The sequence below is a fragment of the Taurulus bubalis genome, assembly GCF_910589615.1.
Source record: "Taurulus bubalis genome assembly, chromosome: 4".
In the NCBI taxonomy this organism is placed as follows: domain Eukaryota; kingdom Metazoa; phylum Chordata; class Actinopteri; order Perciformes; family Cottidae; genus Taurulus; species Taurulus bubalis.
The window spans coordinates 10,888,967-10,916,571 of NC_136592.1; the positions used below are offsets into that span (position 1 = coordinate 10,888,967).

The window sequence follows — 27,605 nt, forward strand, 5'->3', positions numbered from 1 at the left end:
ATTCAACTCCCTTCAGCTCTCGTCCGTCCCATAAACCGTCAGCTCGTTCCAGCGTAGCGAGAGGTTTCATGGCGGTGGAAACGGAACTTAGTGGGCGTGGTCGCGCTGTTTTACTCCAATAGATTTTATTCTAAATATTTGCTCCTACTCTACTGGCTACGGCTCGTAATTACGCTCCAAATTGATGAAATATTACTCCTTTAGAAGAAAGTAATAGTAACTCTGGAAAATTACTCCCCCGTTTTTCCTGTGTAGTGTGAACTCTGGCCTAATAACTAATGAGATAATGACATCATTCGGATTGTCTCATTTGACTAATTTCACTGTTGACAAGTTACTTCAGAAGTCAGGATTTTGGATGAACACACCTTTTCTGCATTTACTTTGATATTCCGATGCGATGGCTGCTCTTCAGTGGATATCATGCAATGCATTGTTCTAAAAGCAGAACTGCACCAGCTACCGCACTTACCTAACTATCCACATTTCTCCAAGAGTTTCAAGTTAACAAACAGTAATTTCTTACCAAGGACAGATATTGTGCTGTGACCAGCCCTGAGCGGCACTGCATCACTGACTACAGTAACATAGTGTTCTCTTCCAGTAAAGTTTCTATGTTGGTCACAAATTGGCAGCTCGCCTCAGTCAGGGAAAATATGCTGCTTTTTATAGGACTCTGCATTTTAGGATCTTTTGTCTTGAAAATTAACATTCCTTGTGTTACATTCCCCTCTAGAAACACCAGACTGCATAGAACTTTTGTGTTTTATCATGTCGGGAAATCATTAAAAAGACCTGATACGACAATATAAGAGGTGTGAGATTAAAGACATCAGTCTGATCATACTGTTTTTGGCATATATAGATATTTTAGGTTGTATATTTAGTTATCAGTTGGTTATTTTGTCCTGCACTTTAGTCCAGAATGAAATATCTCAACAATTATTAGATGGATCGTCATGCACATTAGTAGGCCTACAGATATTCATGTTCCTGTGAGACATCTCAACATCAATTGGATGCATGGCTGCTGGATGATGAATGACTTTGTTGACACTTTGACTTTTCCACTTTCCATTTGTGGTTTTGAGTGAAATTTCTCTGTAGTGTTTTGAGTGAATTTCTCTGTAGTGTTTTGAGTGAACTTCTCTGTAGTGATTTGAGTGAAATACCTGAAATATTGATTTTCCCACCGCTTTTTTATAGTTAGCATGATGTTAGCATTTTGTAGATTATCTTATCTTGTTGAGCAAACCATTACAAAGAACGCTCTTGGTGCTTTTTGTCAATAATAAAAAACATATAATACTGAGTCCAATAGTGACCACACATGCAACCTTATAAGATGAATGATGAATAACCTGAATCTACCGAGTGGTGGTTGGATTTGTTTGAAGATTTCACATGTTGATTCTCACCGCTGGTCTTGAAATCCTTTCTAACCTGCCCTCCGCTCCTTTGTGTTGGACCTTTAGCAGAGTCTTTGTTCATCGCGTCTACAGCTGTGCCTTCTTTGTTGTCACTCGTACAAGAGGAGTGTGTGTGTGTGTGTGTGTGTGTGTGTGTGTGTGTGTGTGTGTGTGTGTGTGTGTGTGTGTGTGTGTGTGTGTGTGTGTGTTGGTGTGTTGGTGTGGGTGTGGGTGTGTATTCCAGCCAACGCAGGGGCCTCTCCTCCAGATTTCCACAGCATTTGGGCTTGGCTTTGTGATTCAAGGCTGGACAGTTGATCCAGGGGAGGACAGAGGAGGAAAAAGAATGCAAAGGAGAAAAAGAATGAGCGAATGACGGAGAGAAAGTTGGGAGGATGCCAGATTCTATTGAAAGCCTTCGCATGGTGTTTGAAGTTAGAGGATGAGGATTTAGAGGGAAGCACGATTTTTCAGAGTCAAAACCCCTCACAATCCAAGCGTTTGGACTGCTGCAAAGAAACAACGTATAGAAACCACGGCTGCTCGTCCCTCCAGCTCCTTTCGCAGCCCCTGTGTCAGACATGCTGGTTAGCATAGCATTTTATAATCTTCTAGATGATAGCTTAACATTTTGGGAATATGCTCATTAGTTTTTTCTGGCAGGGAGTTATTGGGAAGATTAATACTACTCTGTTTTCATGGATATATAAAGAGGACTAAATACAGCTTTGGAGGCGGGCCCTGGTTGACGATCAGTACATTTTTGCAACTTGTAGGACCTAAGGATTTAAATAAGGTCTATTTAAGTGTTCGTACTGGGAAGTTGATGACTGAAAAGACAATCTGCTGATATACGCGAATGAAGGTCTATGGGGAAAAAATATACAAATATACGAAGCTACAACCAGTTAGCTTAGCTGAGCACAACTGGAAACGGGGGCGCAGCTAGTCGGGCTCTGTCAAAGCCAACATCTGCTAAAGCTCACTAATCAACATGTTACGTCTCGTTTATTTAATCCAAACCAAATCTGAACTGTTAAACGCAACAATCTTATATTTTCTCAGGCGGTTATGTACCAGTTTCTTTTCCTGAAGTCTTTGCTGGTTTCCTGGCAACTGTTCCGGGCCCAGAGATTGTCTGGCACATCCTCCTATGCTTTTGTACAGATTAAACAATCGAGGTATAACGTGTTAATTAATGGGCTGTAGACCTGCTGGTAAGTGGATATTTGCCTGTTTCCCCCCGTCTCCAGTCTTTATGATAAGATAAACTAACCTCGCTTCAAAATAAACATGAGATTCATCTTCTCCTCTGACTCTCAGATCAGAAAGCAACAATGGCTAACCGAGACATTAATTAACATGTTTTACTTTACAAACGTTAAAGCATGCGTCTCTCATTCTTCTCTCTCAGATTGTTCTTTCAGTTTCCCACAGAAGGCCGTTTTATATTGTCTTCTCCTATAAATAACATTTTAATACCCAGTATCCTCATCTGACATTCCAAGAGAAACCCTTGAGTGCTTTTACAGTGTCGGACATAAACCTAATTGCTGACTCTCCATCATCCTGTGCGACTGTGTTCATGGTGGTATGTTTAGTTTACTGCCTATCCAGAGATCCAGTTCAGTTGACACACTTCTTCAAATCCAGCTGTCCCAGAGGTGGACATCAGCAGTCACACACACACACTTGCTAACATGAATGCACATGCACACTGACTTGCTCTGTCTTTTTTCTCCCGTCGCTTTCAAACACACACTTACTGCACTGTAGCCACTCACTGCATAGAGATGAGCCCTAAAAATACACACACCAGTCAGCACTTTACATTGTTTGTCTCCTGTGTGCCCGTTTGAAATGGAGATTTATGGCTGCTGGCTGTTGTCTTAAGGCCATTTTATAGATTAGATGATACAGCGCGCTGCAAAACAGGAACTGTATCTTTATGACAGATTTACACAGTTTTAATCTCCTTTTTAGAGGTTTACAACGTGTTGAGCTGTGACCAGCGGAGTACTATTCCACTGTGATGTTTGTGCAGGAGAGCTGACCATGCAACTAAGAAAATCTACAACCGTTAGCAGTGTATCGCAGAGACTGAGCTTTCCACACAAACCACGTTACTTTGATTTGGTGGTATGTTAAGTGAATGGTTCAGGCCATAATGGCCTCCTTTTCTGGAAGTAGCCTTCACGTTAAACCAAAATTCTTTAAATAATTTAGATGCCAAACTTTAGCCGGACACAAATTAGGGCTGTACTCTGGAACTTCAGATCATTTGACTGTAAAAAAGGACTTTCCATAACTGATACTAAGAGGAAACTGCTCAGATTTCACCACAAACGCTGCAGTTTCTATGAAATCAGTGTCTTATTTTTCTCTCAGACTCCTGGCGTGTTGCTTGGGATTGTGCTTCTCTGTTTCAGTGTAGTTGTTTGGAGAGGAGAAATCACCTTTTCTGGCATTCTGACGGAAGGAAGTATTTCCTAAGTAAGGAAGGAGGCCCCAGGGATTAGTCTGTAGTCGTCTGGCGATGAAATCCTAAACACAGCAACACACCAAGCCTACTGTCTGCCCCCACTCTCCCCTCATCTTCTCTTCCTCCTCATCCTGTCCTTCTCCCCCACATAGCAGATATAATGGCATAATAGTCCTTCTTATCACGAGTATCCTGGCATGAGTGACAAATGAATGTTGTTTTTACTGCTGGGAGTCCAGTGTCTTGATGGCCTGTTCTCTACAGCTGATGAGAGTTCGATGAACCTAGAAGTATCTGTTTTCTCTGCTTAATTCAGACTAAACATGACACATATTTACAAATAATGATAACGTGACAATTTGTACATGCATGTGCCACAATTTACACAGAGATACGTTTACTTAAGCTTTGTTATTGCTCTGGGGGTTGTTGACTCATAGTCTAATCAAAACTGCATGTAAGCTCCAGAAACGGCAGTGAAGTGATTTTAGTTTTATTCATTCATAAAACAGTACATGTCCAGTATTTTCAAGTATGCACAGTGTTTTACTAAACATGTCCATTTGAAGACATCACTTTTGCCTTTTGGGAAACTGCAATACACATTTTATAGATATTTTATTTTTGAATCAAGAGAAAAAAAACACCTCGTGCTCCTTTTGGTGTTTGACAGTGTTATCTAAAAAGTACTTTTAACCTGAAGGCAACAGATAGACGAGAGAATGATGCCTCTAACTGCAATTGGAATTGGAGCTTGAACTCTTCAACCTCATCTGAACCTTTTTAAAACCTACTAAAGCAGTGCAGGTTTCTATTAGCTGATCATTTGTCACTGATGGCCTGGAAACAATCCAGATGAGTGAATATGAAATGCCAATTGTTAAAGAACAAAGCGCTTTAATGGATATCTAATATTAACATTGCCTTTTGACTTCACTGTCTCAGACACGTCTTCTGCCTTTTCAGCATGATAGTTTTACAGGAAGGCAAGTGCGTCAGTAGGTTTTTGTACATGTCTTCAGCTTATGTATGGGCTATTATAATGAGAAGTTAATCAATAGCATAATGGCTCCACTTTTATAAGCCAATCAACAAGGTGAAATAGCACAGTGGACCAAGTTCAGATCCTTGAACCTAATGTTCATATCAACTTTTTATAAATCTAATGTAATTATCCAGTTCAATAGAGTAATCAGTGGCATGCTGTGTGCATTAGGCCCTCTATTCAGGCCCTGGTGGCTCCTTCACTAGCATCTAAGGGCTCCCAAAGGCCAGCCACGGGAAACACTCCACACAGCCTCACACAGAGCCACCTTTGAAAGCTAATGAAAGCTTTATTATAGTACTATAATTTTCACTCTGGCACTTAAAATTGTGGCAGCTCACTCTCTGTCTGTCTGTGTTTCTATATGTGTGAGAGTGTTTTCTCCCTACAAGTCAACGTGTGCTAAACCTGACCGGTGTTTCTACATATGTGAAAGGGTATTTGCGCCCCCCCCCACACACACACACACACACACCCCGACAAGAAGTACTTGTGCCCCACTTTATTGACCCTCTCTGCTTCTTTTCCTGAACGGCATATTAAAGGCCATGTTCACAGCAGAGCTCTGTGCTCTTTGAAGTGCTCAAGAGCTGCAACAGATCCTCAAATATTGACTTTTAAGCCTTCTGGAGGAAAGAGAGAGAGGGAAAGATGGAGAGAGGCAGAGGGAATGAGAGAAATAAAGAAAGAGAGAAGCAGAGAGGGAATGAGAGAGAGAGAGAGAGAGAGAGAGAGAGAGAGAGAAAAAAAAGGGTACATGCATAGACAGATGGGGAACTGTTTTTTGTTCAGGTGGGTGTTGTGAGATTTATTACATGACGGCTGAATTTGCTTTGGGTAAATATGTGTTAGTCAGCTGTTAATGTAGGAAGGAGCATGTTTATTGATGCGGAGGAGGAAGTATACAGAGATAAGGGCTGATGGTAAGTTGAGCCGGCCTCTAGGCAGGATAGATTAAAATGACTAACAGTCTTAATGTGCCTCTCGTCTCCTCTCATTTTCTTTCTTTTCCTCTCCTTTCCTCACCGTTCCTTATCTTTCATTCCTTCTTTTATTTGTATTTCCTATTTTTGTCTCCTTTCCTCCCCTTCTTCCCTTTCCTTCACCCCTTCTTATATTTCTTTCCTCTCCTCTCCTCTGTAGTTTTAATTAAATAATTCACATTTCACCCCCCCTCCGTCCTTCTCTGAGAAACCCAGAGCCAAGGCACACTTCTGTAACACCTCTGAGCAGGCGACTGTTTTCAGTTTTAAAACAATGGCCCCTTTATTGAAACCGAGGACAGAAGGAAAAAGAAAACATCCCGGGGCTTTAACATGCTTCTCAGGAACACTTTTCTCTGCCATCTGGAGGTCAGAGCGGTCGGTCTGTTGGTGTTTGCCGCGCTGCTGCCCAGTCGAAAAGGAGGCAGAGGGTCCAAACTTAGAGAAACAGTCTGAGATTAGACACTTTGACACAGGCTTTCCCTCCTTATGTATTTCACCCCTGAAAATGTGCTCTTACAGACACACACACACACACACACACACACACACACACACACACACACACACACACACACACACACACACACACACACACACACACACAAAAGGCCTGGTTTACCTGGTGGTTTGTTTGTAGATCAGAGTGGCACACTGAATTACTCTCTGTGCTTTACCTCCATCTGCTGCTGAATCAGGACAGTCGTTGTTTGTTTGTGTGATGATACAAAGTCTGATTCATTTCATCTTATCTTCTGTCTTTTCATCATGAATCATTTGACTTCTGAGCAGCTGCATGGAACCAAATGTGATTTTCCGCCACTTCCTCACCCCAAACCTGGAAAGCTGTGTGTTGTGTGGTGTGATAACGGCGCCGCTTCCTCTTCATCACAAACTAACATGCTTACTTTAGTGAACGTTTGTCATGCCAGGAGAGCAAAATACCCGACAGTGCAGCATTCAGTGGATACAGAGATACAGGCAGGTTTATTTTTACGTTCTATATCCAGCAGCTTAACGGTCTGTTAGTTTGTTCGAATAACCAGACCAGCTTCCAGTTTATAGCCTGAGAGGAAGGCTTGTCATCTATTAAAATATACCTCATTTATTACCAGGTGAATCAAAAAGTAACTTTGCCCACATTTTTAGGAAATGGTGATTCATGTAGAGGGAAAATAAAAAATAAATTCTTTGATCTTAGTTTGAATAAAACAAGAGCCTGATGGACATAATCAGGTACAGGCGCATGTGGTAACACTTTATTTTACGTGTCAGTCATTTTTGATTTATTTCCTAATAATTTCGAAGAAGTTTCCCAGAAACTTGAAATATGTAATTTGGTACGTATCTTTAGGGGGAATGGAGACAGTGTTCAATTTGTACATTTATAATCAATGCAGTGCAGCTCTGCTGAACATGTGGAAAATGTGTCCACAAACAAACACAAATCCAACTTATATGAAGTTAAGTTGAATAATATGTGAAAAGCCATATCACATTATTATAAATTATTGTCAGAATCATTTTAAGTAAATGACCAAGAAATGCTTTGGAAAAACTCTGACCCAGTGTAGGAAGGCAATCGGATGTTCTTTTAGGTTTTTACGACTATCAGTGGACCTTTTCCATTTTTTTAACTACCACAAACATTTGTGCATAAAACAGTCATCATCATCGCTATCAATCATCCTGGAACAACAAAGCGTGTTGTGCTCTATGCCCCGATGAAGAAGACATTGCTTTCTGTTGACTGTACAGACTATGCCACCCTGTAAGTCATTGACTTTCATTGTGTGTCTTTTGCTCTGGGATGAGCTGAACCCACAGAGCCACTGACTCATCCTCTCTAGATGGAGAGTGGCCTTTTCTGCAGCCTATCAGATGTCACCGGGCTTCTCTGTTGTGGTCGCAGCCATTCACAGAGGATGAATCACGTTAATAAAAGCCATCTTTGTTGCTCAACAGCTCAGCTGAGGTCGGCTGGTGGCATTTGAGTGCTTGAAACCTGGAAACATGGGGAGCTTCAAACGCAGGAGCTGATATCGATGTACATGCACATGTAGGGATGCACTATGCAATGTGATACATTTACTGTATCAACAATGCTTTTGTTTATTCTGTCTGTTTCTGTCTGTATGTGTGTGTGTGTGTGTGTGTGTGTGTGTGTGTGTTTGTGTGTGTGTGTGTGTGAGAGAGAGCGAGAGAGAGAGGAGGGGAGAGAACAGGAGCGTTGGTCTTTTGTCTGTCTCAAAGGGATCTTTAACTAAAGGCTCATCTTATTTCTCATCCAGCTGACTGATCAGTTTCCTCAAAGACGCGTCTATGAATACAAATACACACACATACACACAGAGTTGATGCAGTATATTGACAATACCTGCACACACGCTTGCTCAACCATCATTATCATATAATGAGTTCTAAATAGCTCCGCAACGCGACTGTGATTAGTAAACCACATCTGAAGGCCATGTTTCACTTTTTTAATGATTCATTAAATATGGTGTTTTATTGACACTCAAGATTAATTTATTTAATGAGTAACATCCTCTGTACTATTTTAATCAAGTGATGTGAGTACATTGGAATGTGTGCAAATCTGCCACTTTAGGGCTGTTCATTTTTTTTAAATAATATCTTTAATATTCCTTGGCTGTACCTCAATGTTTTACCAAAGTACAAAATATAAATCTGGATAAGCTGTCTGTGGCCGTTTTTGGAGACAGTGGGCAGTAGCTGGAGGGAGCATGCAACACATGTTTAGTCAGTTGCTTCTCTGTTTACTCAACATCCCACTGATCCAATTTCCTACATATGCTCAATAAAATAAAATTAAATGTCTCCCTCTGGTGGCAAACGCAACACTCTACAATTTCTTATTTGTTCACATCTTCAACTGGCTTATACTTCACAGCTACCTTGAAGCATCATTGAAGCATCATTGTATAACATCTGCGTCCTCAGATGTTTTATCTGATAAAAATATGTGAAGATATTACTGTTACCTCCCAAACCAATCCCACACAGAGAGCAAGACAGAGAACAAGAGTGAGAAAGGTGGCACAAGTGAAGAGAAATTAACCTCTTTAGTGCCAACTGCCAGAAGCTCTGACCTTAAATGTAACTCATCACTCGGTTTGCTACCCCTGTCACAGTTAACCAGATCATCCTACATTAAAGAAAATGAGAAGTGCAGCAATTATGAGAGAAAAGAAGAAAATGGGATCAAATTAAAAGCCTTTTAGACGTGGAGGAAAGCTTAGCAACTGAGGAATATAACTGAACTGGGGCTTTATTGATTGTTATATAATAGCCAATATATCTAGATGATAACCGAGCATTCAAACATTAGTTGTTCATCTATCACAGTTTGTTTGCCATGCCAAAACAATGCATACTTCTGAATCAGTATTGTAACCATTAACAGAATATTTCAACAACCAGTTATTTATCTATGTTAACATTTCTAAAAAGGTTCTGTCTGTTTTCATTGCTCTGATAGATAAATGAAAACACACACGCGCACGCACACTCACTCACTCACTCACTCACTCACTCACTCACTCACTCACTCACTCACTCACTCCACCCCTTTAACTCTTCACCTCACACTAAGCATGATGCCCACCATGTGTCCAGCTGCTGGTTAAGTGAAGCAGACCAGACCCTCATAACAGCGAGAAGCCGCTCCACAGTGTGCGAGTGTTTTCTATCACGCTGGCTCAGCCTCTTCTCAGTGTTCCTCCCGCTGCCAGAAATGCAAACATGTCTCCTCTCCTCTTATCAGCCCGGTCATTGACACTCCGAACACACACAGAACATAACAGGCATCCTCATTAGGTCTGTTTAGTTTTTTTAACAGACAGAAACACACCCAGAGGTCCTCGAAAATAGGATTCACAAATGTCCAGTATAATTAAGGATTGAGAAACATTATGATACATATACTTGCAGAATGATTCAACTTGGATAGATGGCTCAATCAGGATTTATCTGCAGGTGTTTAGTTTTAAACCTGCATCAACTGCATTTTGTTTTCAATATTTGTTTATTCACAGCCAACAGACATAAGGTTGCAAACAAAACTTTTATATGGGGAACATTTGCATGAGAAACATTAGCATTAGGTTGGAGTCATGTTTATGACCACTTCATAAATGTACGTCCAATATTCATCTTCTCTGTTTTTGGCTTCTTTCACCTCCTAAGATGAAGATCTGGCTCTTTAACTGCTATAAGCTCCACTGTGTTTACCAGTCTGTCACTAACTTTGTTTGGTGCTAAGCAGCTTTTGTACACTGCGTTCATCAGAGCTTCTTAGCTGTAGACAATGTTGATAACCCACATGGTGAACCCACATTTTAAAGTTGAGACTGAAAAGCACGATTCATTGTTGATATATAAAATATATGGATTGCAGCAGCTTGAAAGAAACCAGTTTCAGAATGTGCACTGTGTGTCAGATAGGCTTGGATAATTCTGTCGAAAAAAACAGTTAAGAGATATACCTTCTTCCCACTCTGCTACTTTTTCATCTTCTCCTTTCCTCGTGTTATCTCTGTCCTCAGGCTTACCCAGAAGCCTCGCCGCTGGTCTAGGCCTCCAAGTGAGAGACGCTGCTTCACACTGTCTTTGGTGAAGAAAAAAAATGTCATTAACACTGCCTGGACAGCTGGCAGCTTCTGTGTGGGTGTTCTTCTAACACAGCAGACTTGTTTAAACAGCAGAATTGCTGATCAGCTCATTATCCATGGCTCCTTAAGTTTGCCTTTATGGACCTCTATGGTGGGGAAGTCGATAAGTGACTAGATGACAATTGCGTCCTAGGAAGCACATGAATAAACCGGCGAGATAAAACCGAGATAGATTTGTTTACGACACAGATATTTGTTCGGGGGTTTGACAGGTAGGATTCATTAACTCCACAATCTAATGTGGTAAACCCCTCCCGAAGCACGCGCCGTAATCCCTGTGGGACCTTTTATAACTCTGCCTGCTCTGTTTCATACATCCGAGGGCTGCAATCATCTCAACCGTACTCCACAGCGTACACATTTTTCTCTCTGTTTTTCTGCCTGTCTGCTCGTCTGTCTTCTATCTGTCTGTTTCATCCACGCTGCTCTTTCACAGTTGCCACTCTTGTCTTTATTCATTCTTTAGACATTCTCTCTTTCTGTTTTTGTGTGCCGCTGTCTGACCAGAGTGCCAGCTGTGTAGGAGGTGCAGCTTCGTCTCTCATCCACACATGAGCGCATCTCTGAGCCTGGGATCTTGTTTCGACATATCACGTCCATGTGAGATTACAGAAGACCCGCCGTCAGCTCCAGTTCCCCGGTGTTTAATGCCGCCTGCTTGAGACGATGCGCCTGGAGGTGTGCCAGGCCCCTCTCTGCTCTCATTCGCAGCCTCCCCAGGGAGCTTTCGGTCAATCTTTCCACGTCGTTGCATATTGTACTGGATTCGACCGTTTAAGCCCTTATTGCACTGGTTACACCCCTCCAGACTCTCAGCCCCCCCAGGCAGCTCTAGGCCTTCACCCTGCCCATTGCCTCGCAACTCATGACAAGCACATGATGTGAGAATGGCCATGGCTCAGGTATTAGCTGAGACAAAAGCTGAAAAAAAAGAGACAAAGGGATAAAGCTTGTTGCACTGGTGAAACATTTTCTAATTCGCTCAAGGTTATTCCTCCACGCCAAGTCTCCCGTTTGAACGACTGCAAACAACCCCACACAATGAAGTAGATGTTGGATGCCATAACACTGCATAATCCGTACCCTTTCCCAAACAACCGCTCCTGAAATATGCACACGCAGAAACGCACACTGCTTACAGGGTTACACGTCTGTGGCAGCCAAAAGAGCAACAGCATGATACTCTTTTGCCTTCTGATGCAGCGGCCTGAGTATTAGTATCCTTCACACAGGCGTTTTATCAGGACTGGACAGACTTCTTTTTTGTGTGTCAAATACAGCTTAGCAGAATTTGCTTGACATTTACTTTCATGGTGATAACAAAAAAAATGTGTGTGTGGAAAAGCATGTGCTGAGGATAGCGAATACATGTTTTTAGTTTGAAAGTGAGCATCTTATCCTGGAGCCTGTTATGTGCGTGTGTGGTTGTATGACAACGAGCGTGATGTCTTGTCAATTTGTGGTGTGCGCGAATGGTATGGCCATTGTATAATTACTTATTCTCTGAGGAATTCATTTGTAAAAACAAAAAATGTTTTCATCCCCCTTGTCTCTCTTCACATTTCGTCTCCCTCATTTCAGTCTCTGAACCTCATGTGTCTCTCTCTCTTCTCTGTTTTATCATCTTGTTCTCACTCCAAGAACCCCAATGACACAATGAGCCTTATACTATACACACTACACTATATACTGGAACTCTGTTCATATTATATCACAGCATAATCCATTTTTCCATTTTTCTTTGTCAGCTCAGTTTTTGATTAGAGAGCAAATTGCTTTTCAACACGTACTCTCCCCCCTCTGTGGGAAGACGCAGGGAGCTCCAGCTCCTGCTGGGACCCCTGAAGTCTCTCCTCTTTTCTTCATTCTGGGTTAATGGAAGTAGAAGCTATATGGGGGCACTATAATGCATTCAGTCTTATAACAGCAAAATATTCTCTCAGCCTTTAGTGTTGCCATTTAGAGGATATTTGGGTTTTCATTTCTCTTTGCACTTCTGCAAGAACAACTCTGAAGCAAGATAAAGGTGATAATGTGTTGAAATCCTCTGTAATCTTGTCTTTCTTTCTTTCTTTCTTTCTTTCTTTCTCTCTCTTTCCCGTTGTCTTCACACAGATACCTTCGAGGTCCTGATGAGACAGGCAGAAAATCACACGAATGTCATCCTACTGGAGTCGTACCGCGACATGGCTGACCAGGCCGTGGGCCCCGTGCGGGAACTCTTCACAGATATCAGTCTCTTCCTGCTGGGGTCTGAGCTCAACGTTGATGACTTGGTGCAGCGATTCTTCGACTCTCTCTTCCCGCTGGTCTACAACCACCTCATCAACCCAGGCCTCAGCGACATATCAGCAGGCTATGCTGAGTGTGTAAGGTCGTCCAGTCGGGACGTGAGGCCGTTTGGTGGGGTGCCCAGCCTCCTGGCTGACCAGATTGCCCGCTCTGGGGTGTCCGGGAAGCTTCTCCTTCAGGCACTGCACCTCGGCATCGAGGTCATCAATACCACAGACCACTTACAGCTGAGCCGGGAGTGCAGACGGGCCCTGCTCAAGATGCACTACTGTCCTCATTGCCAGGTATGGATGCATGTCTCTGAAGTTTATCGATCGGAATTAATGAAAGTCTTTTCCAGCATCACTGATCCCGAAGTAATTTGCTCCACAGGGCTTAACCCAGTCCAAACCCTGCATGGGCTACTGCCTCAACGTGATGCGGGGCTGTTTGGCAAGCATGGCGGAGATTGACGCCCATTGGAGGGAGTTTGTTCGCTCGCTGGAGGGCCTGTCGGCACGGATGCATGGACCTCAGGATTTGGAGCAAGTGCTTCTGGGAGTTCACACGCTGCTTCACGATGCGGTCGGACAGGCACAGAAAAATGGACCCCGCCTCTCAGCACAGGTCAGATCATCTGAGGAGAGATTTATATTGTTGAAGATGGTAGACTTGAAACAGTAATGGGGCTTTGTGGGAGCGCAAAACCAGTACCACCAGCAAATGGAAGAAGAAATAAAGGATAAAGGACTGTAACACGTTTCTATAAAGCATTATAAACATACTGAAAATGCGTTGTAATTTGATTATAGCAATGCATAATTATTGTTATATACACTCATACATATTTATAATGCTTTATATCAATATTCAGAACACAATATGAAGCATTATATAATGATTATAAGGTCAAGTATCATAATGCTTTTAAATCTGACCATTTAAAAGTATTATGAGACTTAACCTTATGTAATTTTGACTTTACTTAGCAGACTATGACCACTTTGAGTAACTTGTAACACCATGGTAATGCATAATAGCATAATAATAATTATATCAATATTTAAAAAATATTATGTATTGCAACAATAGGAATTATAATACACTATAATCCTCACAAAGAATGTGACCATTAATGATGAAGTATTATGATCCTTGACCTTATGAGTCATTATAAAATGCTAATAATGAATATCTTATAAATGCTTATAAGATATTATGAATATTGGTATAAACCATTATGGATATATTCAGGTTAGTCAGACCAGAGCAGGCCAAAACTCCTAAAAATGCATCCGTATGGGCCGACCCAAGGCAGTTAGAAACTGTAGAAACAAGGTAGTTAAACTGCCATAAAACACATGTCATCTGTTAAAGTCCAGGCATAAAGTATTAACATGTAACTTTCTATTCCCACATTATGGTATTTCTGAAATGAATGCTCAGGATGTGTGTTCCTGAACTACACTTTCTTTTCTGCTCTGAGAGATATGCCACAGCTCCATTTAGTGGTTGTCTAGTGCCACTGCTGCTTGATAGGCATCACATGTCGTACATTCAGAGAGATGATAGGCTTGGCTGCACTAATGGTCTTAGTATAAAAAAAACTGTCACTCAAGCATTCAAATAAGGCTTATTTGTCATGCACCAGTCCAAGCCTTAAAGTACATGTTTCTCACTCAGTGTTTAGACTTACATCTGCATCTGTCTCATCGGGTAATAGGTGCACAAACTGTGTGGGCCACCAAGCAGACGGGCTGCGCAGTCAGTCAGCGTCCAGCGCAGCAGCAGCAGCAGCAGCAGCAGCAGCAGCAGCAGCAGCAGCAGCAGCAGCAGCAGCAGCAGCAGCAGAGCTTCCATCCCTCTTAAAGCTCTTGGCAGAGCGGCGGGGGACTCGCTTGCTGTCAGGAGGAGGTAAGAGGGTGAAAGACAACAGATGTGTGTCTAGAAAGGAGTGCCATGTTTTGATTTTAGTGCTTTAAGTCTACAACCAATATGTAAAACACCTTGTTAAACAAGTTAATTATCTGTGTGCACCGCCTGTGGCTGCTTTTACAGGGACTTTTTGAACAGTCTACGTCTCTACCGTACGTTCTACGGCGGCCTGGCGGATCAGCTGTGTGTGAGCGAGCTGGCCTCCGGTGACGGGCTGTCCTGCTGGAATGGAACCGACATCGTAAAAAGGTTTGTTTTAAAATAAGTCCGAAGAGCGACAAGTAAACCAACATGTGTGTCTGCTTTTGAATGAGGAGATTTCTAATGACGTAATAATAGGAGAGACTACAGCTCTTACTGTAAATGTAAAAAAACTATCACTCTCAAAGTGTTTCCCAAACCTTTTTTCTTGGGACCCACTTTTTAAAAACGACAAACCATCGAGACTCAATAGGTCACAATAGGCCTTTTATCTAAATCCTGAGAAGAGCGAATCTGTGTGTTCAGAAACGTCCCTGACCATTTTCATTGCCATTTCCGTTTCACCATTTTGTCTCTTGAATCGGAAAACCATGTTTGAATAATCACAGCTTTCTTTTATGCTTGTGTTATTAAAACATATACATATTAAATACTTTATACATGAGACAGAGTAAATGCATTTAGGAGGAGTTAACAGGCTCTCGTTTCATCGATGAAATAAACAGAATATACACTAGCCTTTCATGTTAGATTCAACTCAAGTACATTATATGTACGCTACATTTATCAAAAGAATAAATATTAAATAAAAGGAAGAAATTCTGCAAATTTATTTGGCGACCCAATTAAAATCTCCTGTGACCTGCCGTTGGGTCCGACCCAGTCTTTAGGAATGACTGCTTTTATCTCACTGTATGATCCTGGCGCTAGGCCGTTTGCATACTGTTTGACTCTGCTCTAACACACACACACACACACACGCACGCACGCACGCACGCACGCACGCACACGCACACGCACACCACACATGTTTGCTGCCCACACAAGAGAGCTTCCACCGTCATCTATTAACTGTTAGTGCTCTCAAACATAGATCTTGGATATGAATGGTTGTGAACTGGAGCAAACAAACTGTCCCCTTTCATAGTATCAGTCAGCGGCCTTGTCTCCATTACATCACAGCTCTCCATCTCACCCGTGCTGTCATCACTCAAGGACCGCCTCATATATCTTTAGTCTGTGGTGGTTCCTCTTAACTGTCAGCCGCTGTCAGCGCTGTAGAAATGGCAAGTTGGCCTGTATTTCAAACCACGGTGAAGTTGTAGTCGCCAGTTTGGGTTAGACAGCCCATTGTAGAGGATGACAGCCTTGTTGAGATCATTTCATAGCTGCTGTGTGAAGGTAAGAAAAAAGGAGGGTGGCAAAGGAAAAGGAGGCCTTTCACAGCCTTCTTCACAGACATTCTGAAGAATGTGTGGTCGGGTGTTGCTCATCAAAAATCGCATTACTATGGCGACAGCGTATCAAGGTTAAGTTCCATTCTAGCATTGACAATTTACGCTTTTCATCTTTTGTTATTTTCCGACACAACACCTCAAGTTTCCATTACAAAGGAGGCAGCCATCTCTAAGAATAGAGATGTTTCTCATGTGCTGGAGGAAGAGGCCGGCCAGCAGGCTGTCTATCATCTTTTCCTGCAACTTCTGGGAAATGTTTATGGTCTGTGGGCTTCTCTCAGCTCTCTAACCCTCCTTGCTCTATTCCTCATTCACACTAATACTTATTTATTGGGACTAGTTCACCTCAGGTTCACTCACAGGTTCTCAATTTGAAAAAAAAGTAGAGGAAGAAAGCTGGGGAATTGAGAGACATTAAGGATCTGGGGAGACGTGGCTCTGGAGAGACTATCGAGCAGAGTCCCTGCAGCTTAGCAGACTTCCTGCAGATCTACAACCCTGTGCTGCTTTCTATTAGCCTAGAACCATAGATGAGTGGCTGGGAGTCAACACAAGCTGAGACAAAAGCAATAAATAACCTCCTGCCTACGGGTCATAACCCAACATCCACTGAGAGAGAGGGGAGAAAAACTCACTGCCGGATGGTGGCTGATTTACAGAAGCTTACTGAGGCCTCAGAGACCTTAAACGATTGGTGCAGTTGTTCTGTGTGTGTGTGTGTGTGTGTGTGTGTGTGTGTGTGTGTGTGTGTGTGTGTGTGTGTGTGTGTGTGTGTCAAACTGTATATTTGAATGTGTGTGGATGCCTTTAATAACATCCCTCTGTGTGTGCTGGTGCAGATTGTTTTATGGTATTAAAGAAGTAGGGATTTGCGGAAGAGCTTTGTCTTATTTAATACAAAAAAGAACAAGCAAAAAACAAGACACGACACAGGGCTTGAGATTGAAGGTAGATTTAATTCAGGTCCTCATCTGGGCACCCGGTAAATAAAAAGATAAAAAAGCATCAGATAAGATCATAGAGGAAGAACACAGGTTGCTTTCATCTCAATGTCTGTGTGAATGAAGATGACGAGTCTTGCTTCAGGGGAGGTTTGTCCCTTGCTTTACACATTCATAAATATTAGATATTAAATTGTCTGATTAGTATTATGATTATTAACAGTTTTGTCATCTTTTATTTGACCTTGAATAATCCCACACAGAGTCTGCATTGCATTGAAATGGAAAGGTGTTATTATGCTTACGGGCAACAATGTGAACGATGCTAAATGAAAAACAAGATCCAATTTACAAATCTTGCTGGACGAATTGTTTTGTTACCATCAGAAATATGTTTTTTTGTGTATACCAAAAGTTGGAATCTAATGCTTCAAAATATTTGCAGTCTTGTTTACTTATTCACTAATACAGTATTTACTGATTTAAAGCTACATTTGAGTCTTTTTAGTAGTTGTTGGTCACTTGTGTTGGGAAAACCATTCAGACTTCATTAAGCCTGCACTAATTGATTTCTATGTGGCCACTTGGGGGGCAGTGGAAACAAGCCGTAAACAGCCATAAAAATTATCACCTTTTAACAGAAGTGGCACCAAGTCATTGCTTTGTAAGTCACAACTCTTTGCCTCTTTGCCATTTGTGTCTTGGTTTGTATGTTCAACCGAAACATACTGAAATCAGCTTTTTGTTGACCACTGCATACTGTGTACCAAATTATCTTTGCTTGTTTTCTATTTCCATTTTTGCAACTGGTGCTCAGTAACATAATGTTAGTTCTTCATGGTCGAGTGGACTTGAGGAATGTTGTCTTGCTGGGAATGAATTGTATTAATGTTGGTTGATTCATGACATACTTTTAAGATATCATGGATGAAGTCACTCTGCCTTTGTGTGCGTTATTGTCAGAGCTTCTCCTCGCTTTGTTGACATTGCCGGGCCTTCTAAGAGGGCTTTTCATGTGAGCATGCCCCACTGCTCTCATACGATGGTAACAGCTGATAACGCTGTTCCGCCCGTCAGCGGCGTCCTGGAAGTGTAGCACCCACCCTCTGGTTCCCCCTCGGGTAAGCACTGTTTGCTCTGTCAGCACGTTTGACGCCGTTAGGCCTGTTAGCATTGTTAGCTGTGAGCCGCAGACTCACCATCAATACGTTGAGAGCCATTGAGAGGCAGTTGAAATGGTCCCAATCTCGTATCTTGCACCTTTTGAAAGATGTTAAAATGTATCCTGAAGGGAGCTGCAGAGATGGGTGATATTTTTCTGTGGTTTCATCACTATAAGCGACCTTTCACATACAAGTAAACCAAAGTAAAAAAAACAAACAGATCTCCTTGTATTGTCATCCTTTCAAGTTGTTAAAATTTTTTGTGATTTATGCCATGTGACAGCAGGAGATAAAACCTCGCTCTCCTCAAAAAAAAGTGAACCAGTGAAACGTCCTTCAAACTCTGGAAGTGATCTTCTTTGGTTGCAGACATTGTCCACGTCTTGGCAGAAAGGTTAACGCATTCCCACAGGCGTCATGGATACACACACACAAACTGAAGGAATGTCACACACACACACACACACACACACACACACACACACACACACACACACACACACACACACACACACACACACACACCAGCTCGCATCTTTTTCTGTGTTTCTTTTTTGGAGTAACAGACTGACAAAGAGCACATTAGTCGAGGGATTACATGGACCCTCATTCCTGTTCAGCTGCCACACCTCTACTTTCTAATTCAGTTTGACAACAGATCTTAAAACTTATATGTGAGTGTGTGCAAGGCAGGACATTTATTTTGGAATGTGTTTTGCTATATTCTTGTCACCCTTACAATGAGAGACAACAACCAGGAGTTATAGCAGTGCTAAAACGAGTGTGATGTGTTATTCATGATTACCTCCTCCGGTGTAGACTCGCTTTAATTCATCCCCACCTGCAGTTTGTCTCATGGCTGCCAACACACACCAGGTGTTTGGCGGTGAGTGTACATTTTCAAAGAGCCTTTTTTTCTAATTGAACAACAGTTTTCTTTATTTCTACGATAATAAGGCAACTGACCTTGCATGCTGTTGGAATTTAACACGGGAGGAATGAGCACTGCGGGATGAATGCTACGATATCGAGAAGATGCCCGAGGACAGGCGGGTAGATTTGAGCGTGGCCTTTCGTTTAACAGGCCACCCTTCATGCTGGAGTGGCTGTCTGAGCACTGACCTTTGACCTTTCCCGTGTCTCTTTGCTGCCCGGTTAATCTTGAAGAGGTTAATCACATGGTAATAAGTGCCCTGGACCTGCAGTGCAGGCCTCTCCTCAATGTGTGGCCAGTTGGCAGAGGAAAGGTCTGGTTTGGTAAATGTAGGTCTATGCTGCTCTGCTCATATCTATTTCATTCTTTTCTTTTATTCATATGGCTGTTTTGACATTTTCCTATTTCGACATTTGTCTCATTTTCGCATCCATCCCCCCACTAGACGTGGCGCTCAGGTGATTTGCCTTGGTTTAACTGAAATGACAGCTTTTAAGCTCTGCTAATAGGAATCCACTGAAGAAGCATCAAGAGCTTAGGTTATCCAGGGCTGCTCGGGGAACGAGCCTCCTCATTTGAGGGTTGTCTGAGCCTCACTGCGAAACCCACACGGTGTTCTCATCAGGGGACAGCATGTGTTGAATAATAAAATATGTCTTCACTTTTAAACTTTTTCAGCTTGTGACCCCCACTTTTGGCCGCTCTGTGCAGCTTGCTCGTGTCTCAGAGTTGTTAGCCAGCAGATAGCCAAAGAGTAACTTTCCCTTCCCTTTTAATGCTTCAGTAAATTATGCATTACTTAGTTCTCAGAGGACGCAGCTATTGCTGATTGGCATTGACTGTACTTTTTACACAGCGAGACCCTCCCAAGTCCCAAATAAGTGTATTTCTATTTCTGTTATTGCAGTTTTATAGCAGGGTGTTCATAAGAGGTATTGTAACTTTCTGTGCTGTAATCCACAAAATAATTGTTGATACATAGCCCATATAACTTTTAACACATGAAGTATGTCCTTATTTAGTGCTACAACAATACTTTATGGTTATTTCTGTAATTTGTTCAGCTTCATTGAATGTACAAGCCGACTTTGTATCAGAGGAAAGGGCTTTCCTATATATCGGGTTCATAAAATCAGAATAAAAAAGTAATTTTTACACATCCAGCAGTGGGATTGGTGGGACCCCAAACAGTTTTTCAACAAAACAAACAGGTTAAAAATAAACACTTTAAACTTATGCTACATGTGCATAAATGAGAGAATCTCCATATATACTGTCTCAAATTAACATAAAACACAGCTGGTTATCTTTGTTCAGTGCACATATTAATGCCCACTCCTCGTCCATTAATAAACCTGCTGGCAAAGCGGTGGCTTTCTACTCAGCAAAATGACTGTGGTCATTGCAGTTGTAAATTCAAACACTTCCTTCATGCCTGTTTCAGTGCTGTCGTAGCTCTCTTTGACCAGCAGGTGGAGCTGTGCACTTTGGGTTACACTCACACTGGAAACACACCAGATTGCTGATCACTCCACTGCTTTCCCCTGCATCCGTTTTAATGATGTATGGTGGTGGAGAGGTGGTTCTTATCCACGCTGTCCCTGACAGTGACAGACAAAACTGAATTTAGGTGATAGACAGACACACTGCAGAACATCAAGTCTCAACGCCTCCTCCTGCATTCGTTTGATGAACTGACCTAATTTTGAACGGAAAGGAATAACCTTTTAAACATGCACTGTCAAATATATTATGCATAGCTGTCCTCTTAGTCACTCTCATGCGAGAAAGTAAGAAAGTTGTTTCCTTCCATCACATGAAAAAAAAAAATTGAAATGAATGTGGTATAGAATCCCCAGTAAGGCAACAGTTCATAAAGTTGAATACAAATATAGCTTGAGGTTTTTCCTCTCTCTTTCTGCATGGGAACAAACTTGGTAATCTAGTGTCTTGTCATAGTAGACAAACCATAATAGTTTTGTTTTGACGCGTTCTCGGTCCTAATCTTTTGGTGCAATCTCTAAACACAAGCAACACACAGTTATTCACAAATTTACACATCTTCAGAATAGACAAAAGCAAGAGTAACAGAGATGGGTGGGCTGATTGGAGAGTTTTGATTGAGGGAGTGAGAGGAGGGAAAGATGAGAGGCAGAGGAAGAGAAGAGGGGACATTCTTGAAGAGCTCCTCTGTATTGCGACAGCTGGCTACTGCAGATAACCACAAAACCACCGGAGCACTTGAGGTCTGGGTGCTGCATGGCTAGAGTTCCACTCCAACATGACCTTATATCCTGCCCGGTTTAGACGCAGGGGCTTGGTCAGAGTACCACATCCTGACGATTATCCCAAGTGACAGAATCAAGAACTGTCTGGCCGACTAAATTGAGTTCATAAGACCTTCTCGTGTGTGTGTGTGTGTGTGTGTGTGTGTGTGTGTGTGTGTGTGTGTGTGTGTCTATGTCTGCTATATATCCCCCACCCCCTTACTAGAATTATGCATGATTGCTCTGCACAGATACATTTTCAATCTAGCTCTCTGGAAAAAGAAGATTTCATTTATTTGTGCTCAGATACGATCCCTGATGTTGCTCCAGTAACTGCCAGCGAGGCCATATGTGTGTATCCATCTAGTCCCATTCATTTTTCAGTGTATCCACTCCCTTTTGCTTCTCAAGCATGGACCCCCCCCGCATCCCACTCCTCTGGCACAAGTTGGATGCCTGCCTCCAGCATCTGCTGCAGATTGTGACCCTGCAGCATGCCAGGTAGCAGGACATTAACAGCCAAGGCCTTATTGTCCACTGATGAGCTGTCAGAGCACACACCCTCACCCTCGTGTGTGTGATATCGGCCCGGCCTCCGTCTACAGTCGAGCACGCACGCTCGGTCCCTGCGGAGCACTCTTCCTCTTTACCGTGGATATAAATCAGAGGCTGCTGGAAAGCGGGGAACAAAGAGTTGGAAAAAATGTGAAGTTAATGCTCATAAAGAAGGAGCAGAGGTAGCACGTCTTCGGTGGGAAAACCCTCTGTGTGAACGGGATCTATTTGTTTTGTCATAAAAGACTGTAAAGGAAATGGAGGTGACAAAACAAGATTTAATCACCAGGACACAGCAATATTGTTTTGAGGACAAATGCTGTTTTCCACAGTTCTGCTCTCCAGAATTAAACAATAGACTAATGGAGCAATTTTAGTAATAGACGTTGAGAATGAAGCTCCTGATATTTCCTTTCTTGTTTTGTTTGTTGTTTATGGAGAGTCGGTTGTGCATCCCCCACAGTATTTTTCTCAGCAACTCAGACGATCATAATGTCGGCCTGAATGCAGAGGAAAAAGGCTAATGTTAAATGCAACACTTTCCTGCATGTCTGCACATTAATTAGGGTTCTGTGCCATTTTATTTCATATCAACTTAATGGCTACATGTATACCATATCATGTTGAGTTCTGCTCCAGAAGAGTCTTAATTTCTCTCTTGCAGGAGTGTGGCTGGAAACAAAGACTCTCATATCTTTGTATCATTGTCTTGGTTTATCTCACAGCTGCAGGCTTTTGACAATGTGTGTGGTACCTTCTGTTCCTTTGATTTTTCACTCATTTGTTAACTAAACATGCTTCCCACGCCACAAAGTGAAAAATGTGGTAGTCATTAAGTATTCATTACCTGTGCAATTTGTTTCTTCTTTATGCACTTTTAGCATGGAGACATTTCTGAATGCGTAGGTAGCTCGCATTTGGACTATTGACAGTTTTAAAAGACAACCTTTATGCTGTTCAGTGTTTTATTATTCATTATTCACAAAAAATCATTACAACCAGTGAATCGGCCCATTATCCTCCATGTATTCTTAAAACAGTACATTCTGCAGTATCAGTTCCTTATATAAAAAGTAGGATTGTTATTGGAGGTCTTTTCTGTCTTTATCAGGGAGTTTGTACCCACAGAAGACTCAGCACCTCTTTATAAGTGGAAACCACCTTTTAGCTCCTGACCTAAACTGAAAGCTAGGTGTGAATATGCTCTCATTAATCTCACCTCCCACAATAAAAAGGTATGAGTCTGGAGGCTCCCTGAGAATAAATCTAAATAGCTCTTTCATTTCTCTGAAGTAAACACAAATGTCTCCAGCAACAATGTGGCACACTGCGAGATGCCCCAAGACCAGACTTTGCTCTCTTATCATTGTCCCTGTAATGTTGTCTTGCAGTTTCTATGGAAACAAAACCGGCCTTATTAAAAAAAAAAAAAAGGTTCACCTTCTCTGAGTCTGCCCTTTACCTGACAGCCAAGATAAACGAGCAGGGTCCTGGGAGGAAGGCAACACAAACATGCATCTCTGCTCAGTGGCCCGTGCTCATTGGCTCTCTGCTGGAAGCCCTTATTTACCTTAATGCTGGGAGGTGGTGGGAACGGGGGAGGCTTGAGGAGGAGGTGTGTGTGTGTGTGTGTGTGTGTGTGTGTGTGTGTGTGTGTGTGTGTGTGTGTGAGTGAGAGAGAGAGAGTGTGATTACTCACAATACCTCCCATCATCAACCTTGAACCATGCTGCAATAAAAAAAATTAAGAAAAAGAATAAAACAACTCTTTCTGGCCCCCATAATGCACGCGGGCCAGATGATGTCATATGTCACCTTCAGCTAATGAAGGTGATGATGACATGCATGAGCGCCGCATACGTTCACCATCTGCTCGGTTCCACCGCACTGGAGCTGCTCCCCGCAATGCTGCAGAGAGGAGTCGAGGCACGTCTGCATCACAGTGCGAGTGTCCCCCGACGCCGCAACCGCCTGCATCCCGATCACTCACCACGAGTTTAATCATGGCGCCACGCCACAAGCTGCCAAAGTGACCGGTCTCTGAGGCCACTTATTTTTTATGACCTGAGCAACCTCGAGCCAGCTGATGTGACAGTGGTCACCAGAAAAAGAAACACCCCCAATGACCAACATCACCTGTTAGTGCACATGCACATGCTAATGTTGATTTAGTAAATTATGTGTTCATTTGTCTGGCTGGTTTTCTTTTCATAATATGCATTACATTAGATTGTTTTCTACTTACCCTTTAAACGAGAGGAAAATGACCAGATGTCAACATAAAAGACGCAAGGATCCTCAATAAGATGCAAACATGTACTGGTGTTATTAAAATACAGAAAAGAGAAACAAGGCAATGATACTTGAAAATAATCTGCAGATGTATCTTCTCTAACATTTGTGTATTTTGATTCATCTCCACTGGGGCATTAGGTTGTTGCAGTAACAGCAGATCTAACATTTTAATAATTCACGATGTGGCTTACTTAAAAGAAATAAGAGTCAGTAAGTAAGAAGAAGTAAGTAAGAAGACCAGTGTTTCAAACAAAGTAATGTTTTCATTATCGATCAATCTGACGATTCTGTTCTGTTTTTGGTGGAAAAAAAATGTCAAAAATATTTTTTGTCCAACAAACATTCCGAAACTTAAAATTTATTCAGTTCACGATGATATAAAATTAGCCAATGTGGTCATTTTAGAAGCGGGATCCAGTGAATATTTAGTATTAGCGTTATAATAATTGCAGTAACGCAATTGTTTGTTTTCTATGGATTGGCTTATCAATCACTTGACTAATCGTTTCAACTTTACTGTTAAATGTAATTACAAAATTTTGAGTTTTGAGTTTTGAGAAAACATGTTTATTTTAATATGGCATTTACTTTGATTCATGCATAATATTGGTGCAGAAACAATTAATTGAAAAGTTGACTGATAGAAAATTAATCTGTAACAAAAATACAAATGTAAATCTTTTGGGTTTTCTTCATTCTCTTTCTGATATGGGATGGCTATGAGGTTTTCACTATTTTGACGTTTTATAGTAAATCATTTTATAGATTCATCAAAATTATAATTGGTGGATTAGTTGATAATGAGAGTAATTGTTCGTTGCAGCTCTGCATAATGTGACTGCAGATTTTAAAATGTGCTTAAAGTAGATAAAGTCATTCATTTTTCCTAAACAAAGCTAACAGGAGAAATGACTGAGCACCACTTGCTCCAGCAGCTTAAATATGAAGAATGACAAATCACAGATTGATTGATTGGTTTTATTGTCTTTTTTACTTCTTAAAGATCAGTACATTTCTGCCATATTTTCTTGTTAAATAGTCCATGAAACAGAAATGCTGAAGGATGTATATTTTCCAGAATCCCGCGGGTGATTTTAGTTTTGTTATGTTTGTCATTTTATTTATTGCTTGTGTTAACATTCCAGAGAGAATTGTCTTTCACATTGATTACATTGGGAAGAGAAAGACACTTTGTTGCCGCTGCAGGATATGAACGTTTTGATTGACAGGCGCTCGACTCCAGCTGTGGAGCATGGTGTAAAAAAGGCGAGTGTTGGTGACTGAAGATGATCTTTAGATAACATGCGGTGACCTTTGAGAGCAGCTGAAACTATCGGTCTCCACAGGGATACTCTCCTCCTCTTGCCATATCTTGAAATTTTTTTTACTTCCTCTCTCTCCCTCCCTCTTTTCTATCTCCTCTTCCCCCCCCCCCCCCCCCGCCCCCCTCTCTGTGTCTGGTGAGAGGAGTTTCTGCGAGTTGGCAGCCTGTATCTGATCCTGAAGTAATTTACTGGTAGCGATAAGGAAGTGGTGTGCACAGTCTTTCGCTGTAGTCCTTTCTGACAGGGCAATCTGAAGCCCATTGAGAACAAATTGGAGGAAAACTTTGACTCCAGATAGAAGGGAAACACGCAACGTTATTATTGTACAAATTCAACCAACTGAGATTGACTGGGGAAACAATCACCGACGACTGCTGATTTAATTTTTAGTGACGTGCTTGACTTTGGGAGCGGGGAATAACCGCAGAGTGGAAGTGAAGGGTGTAGTGGTACGTTAATGAGTTAGCTGAGACCCCCCCCCGAAGAGCTTGTTTGTCCACTTAATCCCGATTTATAATTTTTATGTTTATTCTAAAGCACATTTAGTGATAAGACAAAGAAACATTGTCTTGTTTGCCTTTAACCATACAAGGTCGCATCAGCTTATATGTGCGTATTATTTGCAGCACGTGTGTGTGTGTGTGTGTGTGTGTGTGTGTGTGTGTAGGTGTGTGTGTGTGAGTGTGAGAGAGTTGAGCCCCGTCCAGTTTTGCCCAGCAGAGCTTTTTTTCCCCCTTTCTCTTGCAGCCAAACAGAGCAGGGTCATTGCCTCAGGGGTATGTTAGAGAAATGCTCCTCTGCTGTGGGCAAGAAGAAATATGAAAGAGACCCTAAATCAAGACACAGGGCCCCATGAATCATGTCAGCAGCAGAGCTGAAGAAGAGAGATGAGACCATCTGTAGCAGCATATGAATGGCTAACTGACTCACAGTGGTGTTGACACAAGCTGAAGAAGTGTGAAGAAGTTGTGAAGATTAGCGCTGCCGCTCGCCGCATAGCCTCGAAACCTGCTTCAGTCAGAAAGGAGCGAACCCAAATACGCTGCGTGCTCCATTTGTCACTCTGACGTTTTACAGAATTGCACGGGGGAACATTTTTTTGTGTTCTAAAATAAGATAAATTCTTATTACAACACATCTATAACACCTAAAGCCAAGCTGTGTAAATTGTTTGCCAGCTTCTTCCCAAAGTTTCTCAGTTGTTTTTTCCCCCCTCTGGCTTTTTCAGCCTTTTATTTATTTACTGATTGATTGTATTGAGTACATTGCCAGGTGGCCTTCTGAGCTATGTGCTCTTGGAATATGTCTTTTTTTTTGTTTTGACGACGTGCCTGTGACGCATTTTAATTATAAAAGGAGAATGGTGGGATCACTTATCCTACAAAAACCAACCTGTGTGCTGTGAGGAGCGACTGGCTTGTCTTTGTGTGTGTGGTGGTGAGGTGAGCAGGGATGCTGCAATAACATGACTCGTATTACAACTGGAGAGCATTTCTTTTTGTTGAAAGAAGAGCAAAGAACAACACTGAAGGCTTTTCGTGATGGAAGCTATTTTTTCACAGCTCTCCCGACTGGCAACAGTTTGATTGGCAGAAGGTTCATCCAATCAATTGCCAAGTATCTTTTGAAAGTGCCGGTCTTTTCCAAACAGTTTCAGTCAGGTTCAGATACACATTGTTTTTCATGCACTGGTCAATTTTGAAAGTTTTTACTTCCATAACAGGTCCTCTTCCAAACTAGTGGAAAGACATGTTTAGTTTACTACACTTTGTCTACTTGGGTCTATACATTTCTCCCAAATTCACGATTTTCTTTGCATTAGATAATGCCTGATTTGCATATTTTAACAAACAATTTCAGAAATCTC

At 41.9% G+C, this 27,605-nt stretch overlaps 1 protein-coding gene across 1 annotated transcript in view; it reads left to right on the forward strand.

The window, feature by feature from the left end:
• The window catches only part of gpc5a (glypican 5a), a gene marked incomplete at both ends in the record, with an annotated part of 114,923 nt that overhangs the window by 11,765 nt on the left and 75,553 nt on the right, over window positions 1-27,605 (forward strand). Inside the window, 5 exons of the mRNA XM_079217510.1 lie at window positions 12,729-13,189; window positions 13,278-13,511; window positions 14,608-14,677; window positions 14,720-14,798; window positions 14,943-15,068. Coding sequence (XP_079073636.1) covers window positions 12,729-13,189; window positions 13,278-13,511; window positions 14,608-14,677; window positions 14,720-14,798; window positions 14,943-15,068 — 970 coding nt within the window. The remainder of the gene's footprint in view (window positions 1-12,728; window positions 13,190-13,277; window positions 13,512-14,607; window positions 14,678-14,719; window positions 14,799-14,942; window positions 15,069-27,605) is intronic.